The sequence below is a fragment of the Scatophagus argus genome, chromosome 3 (genome assembly GCF_020382885.2).
Source record: "Scatophagus argus isolate fScaArg1 chromosome 3, fScaArg1.pri, whole genome shotgun sequence".
Classification (NCBI taxonomy): domain Eukaryota; kingdom Metazoa; phylum Chordata; class Actinopteri; family Scatophagidae; genus Scatophagus; species Scatophagus argus.
The window spans coordinates 24,202,157-24,216,801 of NC_058495.1; the positions used below are offsets into that span (position 1 = coordinate 24,202,157).

The following is a 14,645-nucleotide window of genomic DNA, read 5'->3' on the forward strand; positions in this document are numbered from 1 at the left end:
GATTCAAACCTTGAATTTTTGTAATCATTTCCAATTTTCCTGCAAGAAACAGACTTCCATAACGTCCTTTTAAAACGTTCAATTAGTTTCACATATTTCAGACCGATATTAAGACTACGTGTTTTTCCGAGTCAACTGATTTAATGAGCTCAGCGGTGAGCGGAGTTGATGCTGCTCGGGCAGTGAACGCACCCCGCCTGTCTGCTCTCTAGTTACAGTATGGCGGCCGGGACTTGCGGAGGAGGACAACTTCTTCTAGATTCCTTCCAGAAAACTGTAGGAAGGCGACGGTTATAATTCTTAACCGTCACGTCAGACACGACCTGGACTGAGATACACGACAACAGCATAACTTATGGCTTTCACCGTGGCTTTTCCTGGGAGATCATCGGGCTGGTGTGATGCGTGAGGACCCGCAGTCAAGAAACTCCCCTGATTTTTCCGCGTCTGTTTCTCTCTTGACTGTCAGTTAGCCGGCTAGCTGCTTGGTAGCTCACCACCTTCATGCTAACGTTCGCTTGCAGGGCTCAATACTAGCCAAAATACGGGCTAGCTTGCAGCTTTATTTGATCCAGGAGACAGGGATGGCATTTGCCCCCCATTTGGTAAGCGAACTGGTTGAAAGGGGTGGGGGGAAAACATTTGAGGACCTTGATGATAAGTTTGTCAGCACTCATTAGCCTAGCCTAGCCTAGCTTGCTGGTACAACGCCAGAAAGCGCTGGCAGAGAGTTAGCGCTTTGCCTGTCTAATAGCGAGCTAGCCAATTAGCATCGTAGTTGCACATGAAGACCTACTAATCCCCGCTCATCCCTGTTGACTGTTTTGAAGCTTCTGCAGTAACTAATTCAGGCGAAGAGCAGGGGCTGGGCCGCTTTAGTTGGCGAACCTTAATTGAATATAACTCAGGGGTGTTTTTGGCGTTCAGCCTTGCTAGGTGTCGTTAGCGGTCTTATAGGTATTCTCTGGAGGGAGTGGTAACGTTAGGTAGCTAGCTAAGGTTCCCTGTATCAGGGTAGCAATGTCACCTAGATTATAACAGGTTGTAAATAACAAATACATTACAGGTGAGACGTTATTAAACGTCAAACGCGCGTAAACCGGTTGGCGTGTTGCACATTGGGGTGTGGGTCCGCTATTAGCTTGCTGCAAGACGAGACTTAATTAGAAAGCGCGAAATAATTCAGCTCCCGATAGACATCAGATAGTCAGTTTCCTGGACTGATAACTCATACGGTCAGTAGTCACAATTATTGCCGTGAACTGTTGCTTGTTCTAGAGGGAACTACAGGTCAATTCTGTGGTGGCTGACTGGCTTCCTTCGCCTGTTTCAGTGCTGGAATAGTTTGATGGACGTGGAGGGCTGTTTGCCAGACTGTCAGAGCTATACTCAGTCATGTATGTCTTGACACATGGCATCCTGGTCTGTACATAGTGCCTGCTGTCAGCGATCTAAGTGTAGTTATGTAGCTTTGGACAGTCAGTGAAGGGAATGTCTTGTCTTTTTTTGTACCGGTTGATTTGTTTTTTATTTTAGCTTTTTCACACAGATGAGTCTTGTTGAATCAAAGTGGGAAAGTGGAGCGGCCTTGGCTGTGCGTAGTGGACAATGTTTATTAGTTAGTGCCTAGAAGCTTAGAAGACTAACAGTTCTGCCTACATAAAGGCCACAGATATTGACTATTCATTGGGGATTGTGACCGAAGCCTGCCACTCTGGATCAAGAAAACCTGCCCCTCGTATCTGGTTGGAGTAATACTCTCAAGCCAAAATCAATGCCTTCAGCGCTGGCCGTGTTTGCCTGCCGACCCAACTCGCATCCATTCCAGGAGCGGCATGTATACCTGGATGAGCCAGTCAAGATCGGCAGGTCTGTGGCTCGGTGTCGCCCGGCCCAGAACAATGCCACTTTTGACTGCAAGGTGTTGTCCAGGAATCATGCCCTGGTCTGGTTCGACCACAAGACTGGCAAGGTAAGAGTTTGACAAGCTGCTTTTATTATTGTGCTTTCCCCTCTGGATTGACTGAATTTGGTATAACTCTTCACAGGCTCTCTATTAACTATGTATTTTCATGAACTATGATTATTTAACAGTTGAGATGCAGTATCCAAAATACTCCAGCTTGCAAGTCTTGACAGTTAACCTCATGCACTATATTTTCACAAATGGTTACTTCAGATTGTCCTATTCATATTGCCAGCAGTGCTGCCGCAAGCAAACATGTACTCTTTTACATGATAACACCCTGGGGCAAGACTTTATCCTGAGTGTGAACTCTGGTCAGAGCTGAAAAGAGTAAGTTTGTTTTGTGTGTTCACATAAAGCATGTTTAGAGGGAAACATCACAATCTGGAGTGTGGCCTTCTGGAGACATATCCATTACTGAACTTGGAGGTAATACACAGTCCCAGTTGAGCACAGGAAATGTTCCCAAAACTCAAGGGATTATGGGTAGAAAGACACAGATGCTGTTCCTCATGCTAGTGAAGAAAAGCAGAAAAAGTAAAGTCTAGATCAGAATTGTATTTATTTTCTCCCCCCTGCTTTAAGACAGTCGGCTGACACCCTGTCCATTTGACAAGCTCAGTTTGAGACGTCTGTGTGCAAACTCTGCCTGTACTTATGCAGTTTGAACCTAAATGAACAAAATGCAACAAGTACTTGGGTCCTCCCAATTATGTCAACATAAACTGTAACCATACCTAAAGACATTCAGAATCTGTTTAGGGTATGATCCTTGTTGTTGTTTTCTGTTTCCACATTACTTGTGTATTTCAGGGACTAATTTTAAACAAAAATAGTGAAACTTTATGTGAACCTTTTTGTTGATGGAATGTTGGCTCATATTTTGTCAAATGCTTTGATTCACAAGACATGTCTTATTCTGCCCCATTTCATCTCACAAATATTTTGAAAACAACGTTGTAATTTTTGAGAACATTTAAGGCAAATTTCTAATTTCGTCCTGCTTCAAGAAAACTAAAACCACAAAAATAATTGAAAAACAGCAACAGCAGCGCCCTGGGTTCATTTTCCAGGCAGGGGTTAAACTTTGTCCTGGACTAAATGCAGTTCTGTGCAGATATCCATTGAGAAATGTCCTTAGTTCAGTCAAGGACCAGACTTAATCCTTGTCTGGGAAGTCAACCTGTACTTTAATTGAATTCCGATGATCTGAGATCCGAAGTAGATGGATTAAATCTATGTGTTGTAGCATCTGTCGCTCTGTCACTTCAGTTTCTGTAGTTTCTATGTAGAACAGGTTGAACAGGCTGAGACAGCCGCGGGATTACCCAACTATGTGGCACGCAGGGACTTTGAAATACCCTCTGTGTGTGTGTGTGTGTGTGTGTGTGGACACAGCATAAGCTATTTATAATGACACCAGTAGCGTCATCCTTTCCTCTCTTCAGGGATAAAACGTGTACACACACATGGATTGACCAATGTTACACACACACATACAGACTAATGGGGATCAATTGTTTTTAAGCCTGTGCGTTGGTGACTGCCATCGCACTAGGCGTTATGTTTTTGGGTTGCCTGTCCGTCCCATGAACGTCATTTCTCAAAGGCATGGCTTGAAGGCATTTCCTTCGATTTTGGAACAAACGTCGACTTAGACTCAAAGATGAAATGGTTAGATTTTGGTGGATGAAGGTCACTCTGACCTTTCAAAGTATGTTTTTGGCCAAAAGTTTAGAATTCATACTCTTACTGATGACGGAGTTTTACACAAATGTCTTGATGAAGTGATGATTTTATATCCAAAAGAAGATCCAAGGTCATCTTTATTGTGACACTATAATGTTCTGTAAAATGCTTTGCCATCACATAATCCATTATTTAACACCACCAACAGAAGGGGAGGTTTTTGACGTCTTTGCACGTCCATAATTGGAGCATTGCAGTTCATGCTTTGGTTTTGATGACACTGAGATGCAGGTGATTATCTTTGTGCCATATGACAAAGCTCCACATCAGTCCTTTTGTAAAAATAGTAGATAAATGAAGTCAGCGTGTTTTGTCAGTGGAAAAAGTCACTACGTAGAAAAGACAGTGATAACTTCCTTTTGGGTAAGGAAATGATATGATCTTTTATTCAATTCCCTCAACATCTTCATACACTGCATGTATGATATTAGTCTGTAGAAACAATGATGTAAACTGCAAGTTGACTGGCTGGGAATCATACAACCACAAGATGGTAATTCTGTTTTGTAGAGCTTTTTCACTGAAAACGGCTGACTGCTGTGACCAGGAGCGTCACAGTTTTGAAAGTGAACCTGAACAATGAAGTTACCGAACAGACAGCTAAACAATGAGCTGAAACTCCTGAAAGGGTTCTTAAAACCCCAGAGCAGCTGCAGATTCAGGTGATATTTCTGTTAAGGTTTAACACCACAATGAACATGAACCCTTTAAACATGTCCAAATTTTCACTTTATTTAAGTTAAGTTTAAGTTTTTAAAAAATTTTTTTTGTAATGTTAATGTTGTGAAACTATGCTTCTCAATATTTTTTTGGTGCAACTTTGTCCACTGTTTTTTACTTTTTACCATTAGTCAGAAACTTTGGTTAAGCATCACATTGTAAGACTGTAATGTTGAAAAATTGGTGGTTAAGTAAAGTACAATTAATGCATTAGTTGATTGTATTGGCATGAGTACATACGTAGTTGTAGGTCTTAGCCTTTTTGTAGGTCAATATTCTTTAAAGTTTAGGCTATATTTACACATTTATTTTCACAGCGTGAATTCACTACATACATAAGTGTGGTCAGAATTTGTGTTCAGCTTAAAATTAGGACACAGGATGAGCACATACAAATACAAAATACACTGCATTCAAATTATGGAAATTCATTATAATTTTATGGAAACTGTTAAAGGGCAGTGGCTCAGTATTCACTCTTTCTTGCAAAACGCAAAGACACAGGATATAGACCTACATGACCTGGCTTGCTTAACCAGTACCTCATAACTGAAGGTTCCTCTAAACTGTAGTGGAAATGTTGTTTACCACATGAATCTGCAGTTTAGTTTTGTTGAAAAACCAACCGACGGTTTCACTTTAATATCGTGTTGAAACAGTTTGGTGTTGATGCTTTCATTTGGATGTCCTGCTTTGTTACTTCAAGGTGTGTTGATCAGAATACGGCTCAGGAACCAAAAGTAGAACAAAATAAAAGGTCAGTGAAAACTGTAAAAATATGCTTTACTGTAGCATCTGGTGTTTTTTTTTTCTGTTCACCGGTTATTCCTTCCATCTTGTCTGTGTGTGATAAGTGTGCAGTGGAGAGAAACAGGTGTGATTGGTCACATCCTGTGATTGATGAACCAATCAGTTGGCTCAGTGAACCAGAAGGTTTCTTTATTATTCATTTTATTGTTCTGTACATCAGAGCAGGGTCTCCTTTTACTGTAAGGCTGTACTAAGACCAGATCAGACATTGCGGCAAAAACATCATTCTTCCTATTATTTAGGTATGGATGGTGTGTTCAGGCTGTGGTCTGTGGCCTGCAGGGGATGCTGATTCAGGACCGAATCAACTTTAGGAGAAATGCAACCTGACGTGGCGTTGTGGTGGACAGTAACTTAAGCAGGTGATCAGACCGGCTGGTCAGCAGTGTTGATAATTATAATGTTGATTATTATTAATCTTGGAAACATGTCAACAACACTTTAAGTGGCAATTGTTCACTATTAAACTGCTCTGGCAGCAGGATCTAGGAGGAGAAATCGGAGCCAAGTCAGTTATCTTAAAACAGCAGATGATTTCTCTACAAGGCATCATATAGCTAAAGTTCTTCCAAAATTTCACAGGATTTAAAGGAGCAGCAAAGTAGGGCCATTGTTTGCAAATGTGAGAAATGTGCAAAATTAACATAACCTTTTAACTGCACTTGATGTGTTTACACAAATGGGCCATGTGATGACACACCCACACCACTGCACAACCCTGCATTAATCGCTACAATGCCTGCCTGTATGAATATAGTTTAGATTGCAAGAGATTCCACAAAGATCCTTCATTGTTTGATTCTGAGGATCACTGGACTAGACAAGCTGTAAAAATCACAACATGATGACATCATGTCTTTTATGTTTTGGTCAGCTTTACTGTTTGCAGCCAGACTAAAATGTGATTAAAGATTGAGACCTGCAGCACAGTGATCGCATGTTACGTTCTGTAGCTTGCTGATATGGGGTCTCCCGCTGGCACGGTTGCCTTGACACTGACTACTGTGAGGGAAGGATGAACTAATTGACATGAGCGCAGCTGGTGGGATGAAATCTGAAGAGCTCTTAGAGGAAAATAATGAAGTGTGTTCTTATTTAAACAGCAGCTATCATGGGAAGGTCAGATTGGACACAGCCACTTCTATCTGAACTCTTAAAGTTTGGGAAGCACTTTGTCAGATGACCTGTGAGCCACGCAGCCAGACGGTTTCTCACACAAACAGATGAGATGTCAGTGCCCTGTCATTTACTATTACAGCTTACTTCCTCCTTCCTCTTTAAGTTTCTCCAGATTCTAGCAGTTTTCCAGCTTTATCACCACGTATTTTCCACATATAGTTCATTCTTTTAACATTGCTGCTACAGCAACCCTGCAATCAAGCCCAACTTAAGTTTATTTACATTCCACAAAAATGAGACAATAAGTATATAACCATACTAGAAGCCAAGAAAATGTAAATGCAGATGTACGATGTAAAGTTGTTTTGTCACAGTCCAGAATGTGTTTCAGATAACTTTCTTAACATAGAGACATTGAATGCAAACTTTTTCTGCTATAAAATTGCCAATTGTGTGGTAGTCAGTACAGTAACAGTAACAATACTCAGCCTTATTAGACGTTTATGACTGTGATATTTAAAAGTCGAAAAAACAGATGGATTTATTAATGTCACTAAAGGCTGCATTCCATGAGGGTTTTCCAGTCCCTTATATGTAATAGAATTGAGCCACAATTATAAACACATGTGCTTTCCTATCATGACCAGTCAACTTGTCTGTTTTCCAAAGCTGCCATTAAAGCAAGCAACACGTCACTAAGCCACTCAAAAACCTCAAAACAACCTGTCATTCGGTCGGCTGATCGGTGGTGTGCTCAGGGAGATACTCGGCAGATTAAACCAGATTTAGGACTCGGCACAGAGATCTCTGTGATAAAGCTGTATCACTTGGAGTCATCCAGCCACTCATTCATCCGGTGAGTGTGGACACTGAACCTTAACATGTGCCAGTTGAATGAATCAGACCACGTTTATCCTCCTGGAGGTCGTAATTCTGACACGTCAGAACTGTGTTTGTTGACTACAGAGCCTTGACTCTGATGTGTTGGTGTCATCACTAGGTTATATTAAATGCCATAAGATCATATAAATAGATTATAAATTAACATTAGCATGTTGGTGATGAGTTTATTCATACTAGCAGGTTTGCATGCCTGTTAGTTAGAGTTAAAATGTTGAATTGTGTGGCTTTTTGTCTCCTTATAGGTCTGCTGCTTGACTGTACATACTGCTGCATCAGTGCTGTAGCTGTGTGTGATTCAGTGTCGAAGCTAAATTCGTCTCCTCTCTACTCCGGCTTGTTTCCCTGCCGGGGGTTGATATGCCCCATGTAGTACCTCACATCAGGATCTGCACCGCTTTTTTGCAGTCCATCATCACGTTTGGTCAGCCCTCTATGGAGGATTTAGAGTGGGTTAAAAGTGAAAAGAATGCAGGGGAAATGCAGACTTTAATTTTAGTATGAATGAATAGTTTAAGAGTGGGAAGGGTATTTCAGTGATTCGAGCTGAAAGGAGAGACAACCCTGCAAAGTTCAACACGATGCTAACATGTGTTGTAAAATTCATCAGGGCTGTCCCCTGTATGCCAGCAGGAGTATTTATAAAATATCACTCTCATCTATTGGATGCTCTGTTGGCCTTAGCAAAGCAAACATCCAACAGCTGTAATGAAAGGTTATTTCAGCAACAATATTTGATCTTTTAGCACCAACCTCCTGAAATTTAACTCGCTGTAATTAAGTCAGGGTTGATAAACTCTGATTGCCTAACTTGGTGTTAAAGGATACTGCGAATAGTGAATAAGATGTGGGGTAGTTGATTTGGTCATCTCAGGAATGGAACCATTTTAAAAAAAGAAAAAAAAAGAATAAGTGCCTCCTGAAGTTACCTGGATGAGCCAGTTAGCTGGCTGTGTAGTAGAGCCCTCAGGGTGTTGTGTGCTGGGTGAAAAATTTTTGTCTAGTTGTTTGGTTATAATGAGAAAACACACTCACACACCCTGCAATAGATGAGTCATTAGATTATTGTAGGCCTCAGGTGAGGCCAGATGTACTCAGAAGCAGGGATTCTCCTCTTCCTGTACCTTTAGGGTACAAGTGCCCCCTAACTGTCAGCGAGCACAAACCTACTCCCTATGAATGGACAAGTTCATTGCTGCATGACTGGAAAGGCAATTTGTCCAGGTGTCAGACTTGGTTGTTATGTTTGCTAAAATCTGAATAAATATGACTTGCATGAAAACACTCACAGTTAAGAGGGTAATTTGTTTGGAAAACGCACTGCCATCCCAAGCCAACACTGCAGCATAGTGCAAACACATCTGTAAGGCACAGGCCACATTCAGAGAAGCTGCCGATTTATCTGTTAGTGAGGGCAGGGATTTCATACAGCATCATTCACCAGCATCTTTAGTCCGTTTTTGCCCTTGGTTGTTGTTGATTTGTAATAAAGACGACCAGACAGGCACCTGGTTAAGAGCAATGCTGACAGCAGAGCACAACTGTTGTCTGGTGTTAGTATTCCACAGCATGATACTGGCCTCAATCTGAATACCAACGCTATAACACAGACAGGACACAGCTCAGTAACTCTGAGTGTGAAGGAATAAGACACTTTTGGCAGCAACAGCACTCTGGCAAACAGCTCTGCCACTGTGCATGTGTGAGTTCATTGATAGGAACACTGAATCCAGATCCTGCAGCAGGACACCATGATGGAGCGCTAAAAGTAGGGGTGGGAATGTTTTAGGAATGTCACAGATTAATTCTGATTATTGATGTCAGAATTAATTTAAATCTACGCATTGTTTTGAAATGTGCAGTCTGTCTGCTGGTTAGTGTTTAATCCTAATGCCTGACTCTTAACTTTCACTCTCCTGAACTTGATCCTCTTTAAACATGCTAAACCAGAGGCAGCTTATATAACTTGTTCATACATGATGGAAGCCATTGGAAGCAGTGTCGTATTGAGAGTGCACAGGTGTTAAAGCCCATTTAATAATTGTATGTCTGTTAAATCACCAACCATTGTGGAGCTCTATCTACATATCTTGTTGGTTGTGTGAACCTCAGAAAGCCTGGTATGAAGGTTGGGGTGAGAAAGCCAGAAGAGCTAACATGTTAGCTTTTCATGCTGACCAGAATAAACACTAGTCAACAGGTGAACCTCCAAATCTCTGAGGTGTCATTTCATATCATGATAACGGTATGTATCCTGGTTTCAAGAAAAGTTCAAACAAACAAGTCTCACTCCTTTTATGAACAGATTCTTCAGATGCCTCTTGCTCCGTATTTACAGTTTCAGTCTCCTCCACATTTTCTTATTGCATTTGTTTTCTGTGGTGAGCAGTCCTGCAGGCCACATCACATCACCTTGCGAGGCAGCTGGATTTGCGAGACCACATAAGAATCCAAACCTGATTTCCTATGTAGGCTGTCCTGAATATATAACAGAGATGCTCGGGGATAGTGCCAACATGTGGGCACATTTCTACCACAGCTTATATGCCATCATATCACCTGACCCCAAGTGAACTAATTTGTTATACTACCTGTAACTCATCCTGAATATTCAGCTTTTCAGCACTGGAAGAAGTTTGCTGTTGACACTATCTGCCTTCATGAATTTATTGTTAGAAGTCACCACAAGCCACTAAAACACATGATGCTACATCCAGACGTGTGCCTCATAAGTTTAGGTTAACTAGCTGAGCTACAGCATTGTTAGTGCTCTCAGTCAACACGTCTTCTGTTGATGATACCTCCTCTTTTGTAACTGGAGTACTACAAGCATTTGACTTTTCTCCCTATGAAACTCAATCCATTCAAAAACCTCTGCATCATTTAATAACACACACTAAATTATTTAAGTGTATTAAATGACTGATTGATCTGGTTGGCATCAGGACTGTTGCTGTTAATAGGCATAGTGCTATAAACGTTTGCTTCCAGTAAATTCCACATGAGGAGTTGTGAGACACAGCAGTGTGAAATGTTGCAGAAAAAGACATTTTAATGCCATTTTGTTCACACTGGATACCTTTTAAGTGGGAATGAAAGGAACCATTCAGCCCTTTTAAAATGATTTAAATTAATCGACTAGCAGAATTGTAGACAATTAATTTTTCAGACTAACCAGTTAATTAGTTCTTTTTTTTTTATATGTCACACCACTGAAGTGACAGAGCTGAAAATAGGAAGCTGAAATCTGTGGCTGAAACACACGCACGCCAACGGTCACCTTTCAAGGAAACACACTCTCTGCTGCAGGAATATGCTCACATGCTGACTGATAAAACCCTCTTTCTGTTTGCCAGTAGCAGCAAACCGCCTCTTTTGGAAATGGTGGCAGGTGTCCAGGCTTCAGCTGGCTCTCTGCACCGACACACACCGGCATCAACAAACTCTCCTACCCTCGCTCTCCATCTACAGCCTTTCTCAGACATGCACGCTAACCTGCAAATGGCAGTTTTACATGCCGGCATCGTATTTGAATATTTGAAAAGCACCCCAGGTTTATTTTGAGCAAAATTCAGACTCTGTGCTGAGGGTGCGATAACGAAGCAGCTTTAATGGCATGTTGTCAAGTCTTTCCCCATCATACATTACTTCTGCTTGGCTCTTGTGGAAGTTGCCAAATATCGCGTGAGCACTGAAGTGCTATCCAAAATGGTTCTATTATGTTTAAACTATAGATATCCTGAGCCAATCCTAAGAATCTGTATTACTGCTGATCTGGGCAAATTTACATTATATTGGCTAAAATTAAGACCGTTAAAAACCAGTCATTTCAGTCCTGTATCCTGTGGTGTTTTGTCCTCCTCAGCCATGCTGTTGAAGTGCTGCTCTCCTTTACCCCAGTGCAGCATATTGGAGTAAAAATTATCATTCTGTGAATGCCAGGGAGTGGCTGAGATTGGTGAAACGAATAGATCTCTAATTACTATTGTTATGAGTAAAGAACAGCATGCAAAACATGCAGGTAGGAGCTTCTCTCTTTTAACTGGTGCCAACTGTCACTTTCACTGGTTAAAATGATAAACATCACCAGCTGCAGCTTGTATCAGCTGTTAATTATAAGTGCATCTTCCAGTGTCAAAAGACACTTGTCTGTTGTCAAGTTTGTGTGCTTTCTCCAAACTGGCATCTGTACTCCACCAAAGATCATTTATGAGAAGCCCCACTGGGTGAAACCACTGTCCAACCACAAGTGTCACTGTAGCTCCCACTACTTCCAATAAAGGTCTTCTCTTGAGCCAGTTGTGCCATATCAATTTCAGGATTTGCATTCTAATCGCTCAATCTTTCATTCATATCTTAAAGGTGATTTAAGATTATATACTTTGCATTTTTGAATCTTCAATATTTGGGAGAAGTAGCTTATGAAAGCTGTAATTTCAGTGTGTTAGCTGCATAATGCCTGAACATTGAAGTAAGGCTATAAAAATCAGATCGGACAGTATTAAGAAATAAGGGCCAAAATAAATCTTGCTCAGGAAATCTCTAGCTTTAACAGTCCAGAGACCTATGCGTGAATGCAAAAAATAGATTGCTTAAACAGATGGAGGAAACCAGGAATGTTACAGGTTCCATGTGTGAAAGGTGACAGTTATTAATTGCTGGTGTGTTTTTCTCTCTCATTCTCCAGTCTAATAAGCCTCTATCCCAGTGCTAATATCAGGTTTATTGTGCCAGTCATGACTCGCTTCCTTCAGCGTGACTGAGTATGAAAGTGTGGAGAAAATGTCATGCATCAGCTCCAATCCTGTGGTGTGACCAATCCTTTGATATCCAGCCCCACAAAAGAGCCTCTTTAGACTTTTACTGGCACTAATATTTAACACAAATTCAGTGTTTTCTTCTTTGTCTGCCTTTTGACCTTCCTCTTGACTTTTGTGGCAGTGACTTCTGATGTTGACCTTTAGTTACTCATTAGTCTGTACAATAACAACTGACATTACACTACATTACCTTCAAGCATAATTCCTGCCTTACTTCAGTATTTTCTGCTAAGTTGTGAGAGTTCACTAAACAAGTTCATCAAGTTGAGTAAGAAATCTGTTGTGACTGGCCCAAGATTCTCAGTGTGTCAGATAAAGTATTTTATCATCTTTCCCAACTCAAGGAAAATCATCCTATCTGTGTATAGGAAAGTCACAGAGCTGTTCTTACCTGTTAGGATGGACAAGCAGGTACCAGCAGGTGGTAAATGATTGGATAAAAATCTGTTTCAGTTGATGAGGAACTACAGGATGTATGGCTTTGAAAAGCACTCCTTTTCAAAGATGTTATCTGGATAAAAGGTTCACATTTTTTCTGTCTCCCTTCAAAGAATACTTACAAAACTTGGTTTAAAAAAACAAAACAAAATAGAAATCAGCGCTGGCGGCAATGCCAGTGTTAGACTATCAAGTCTTGTGAAGATCTGCAGATGTTTGGTTTTATGCCATGACGACTGTCGCTTACATTTACAAAATCTTCTTTCAAAAGAAGGCCACATGCTATCGAGGGTTAGGTAATTGGCATATTGTGATGTACTTTTGGAAGGTGTTACACTTAGGCCATATGGTAAGTTAAAATGTAACAACTAATAACATATAAATTGTAACTTATTTCACTGGTCAATAAGGCACAAACTGTTCACATTCTTGTAAACGTGAAATCTCTGGATCACCGTTAGGGAATTTCTTCAAATTTAGCAGAAATGTCCACTGTGACTCAGAGATTAGAATTTGGTGGTCAAAGGTAACTGTGACCTCGTAAGTATGTTTTTAGCCTTAACTAAAGAATTAATGTACTGATTATCACACAGTTTCACACAGATATTCAATATGATGAAGTGATGACATTTTATATCTAAAAGGTCAACTTCACCGTGGCATCATTATGTTTTCTGGCCATTATTCAACAGCATAACTGTTCGATGCAGCTGGATGTGCACAAATCAATGCACATTTTAGAATATGCAACATCCATATTTTATGCACTTTTGTTGCAGCTCTTTGGTTTTGATGATATGTGTTGGTTTACAAATGTGTTGACTTCATTTTATACATACTCACAAAAACTTAGACTTTTCTCAGTGTAATAATTTTTTTTCTCTTGCAGAGTGAACATAAAGCACACATGTTGTACTCTGAGGTCAAAGTATTTTTGCCACTTCTCATGGTGGTTCTTAAAGACTTAACAAATACAGACTCAGAGTTTATCTGTCAGCTGACGACTAATATCTCTTTGTTAAGTCATTGTGTGTATGTGGGGATGTGTGTCTGTGCAGTGGCCAACCAAACTGGTGTCATGTGTCGACCTCCTGACTGGTTAAGTAGTTGTCGTGCCTGTTGGCTGCCAGCTGATGGTTCGTACCGTTTTTGGAGGCTGAGGGCAAATTAAAATCCAAACACAATTACATGGCATTCATTTAGCTGACGCTAATGAGGGAGGAGGGATGGAGGGAGAAAGGGAGGAGGAGGACAGAGAGGGATGAAGGGATGCAGTGTTTCTCCGAGAAATGTTCTGTTTGTGGGTGGCAGTGGTGCAGGAATGTCGGTGCTGGTGAAAAAATAGTCGAAAGTGTCGATAGGGTTGACTATTTCTCAATTCCAAAATTCCTTTTCTTCTTTGAGTACACAAAGCTCAATTAATTCTTTGCAATTTTTTTTTGTCAGCTGCAGTTCTTAACTGATTAGTTGTCATTGTCTATTTTTATAATTGATTGATTGATTTGCATAATCTTTTAAGAAGAAAAATGCTGATTTTCTTATATACACACACAACTAACTGATTAATCAAGAAAATAATTAACAGATAAATCAATATTGAAAACCGTCATCAGACCTATTTCACACAATCCATCAAAGTTTACAGATCCACTCCCTGCTTCAGTTTTGATCTATCATACTTACCGTAGTTGTGTGCACTTGTGCAGCAGACATGAAGGTCAAAAGAGGAGCTGTAGTAAATCAGATAATTCTTTTGAGAGAAGTTGAAAGAGCAAAGGAAGCGATGGAGACAGTAGTGAACTGTGTGGATGTTGGCATGTGGCAGTTGACTTTACCAGCTGACTGAATAGGGAAGGAATTTTTCCCTCTTACCCGCTCTCTCTCTCTCTCTCTCTCTCTCTCTCTCTCTCTCTCTCTCTCTCTCTCTCTCACACACACACACACACTCTCACACTCACACACACACATAGAAGGAAGCCCAGCTAATGTCCATGGTTAGTGTGTTGTTGTGTCTGTGTTTCAAAAGGGAACATCAGATAAACCGTAAGACCAACACACCTGAACTCAGCACTTTAAATCAGTCACTTTTCATCAGTTTCCTGAGTTAACCTGTGAATCTGTCA

General features: G+C 40.7%; 1 protein-coding gene across 9 annotated transcripts in view; it reads left to right on the forward strand.

Annotated features, from left to right (window-relative positions):
• Positions 1-163: 163 nt before the first annotated feature.
• Positions 164-14,645, forward strand: part of slmapa (sarcolemma associated protein a) — a 50,111-nt gene continuing 35,629 nt past the window's right edge. For 6 of the 9 annotated variants that reach the window (XM_046384929.1, XM_046384928.1, XM_046384931.1 and 3 more), the window contains exon 1: positions 165-1,972. In XM_046384929.1, the coding sequence (XP_046240885.1) occupies positions 1,775-1,972 (198 nt within the window). In that variant the 5' untranslated portion in view covers positions 165-1,774. Of the gene's footprint in view, positions 1,973-4,705; positions 5,193-14,645 lie in introns of those variants that run through there. The other 3 variants (XM_046384930.1, XM_046384934.1, XM_046384937.1) reach the window with 3 other exon arrangements.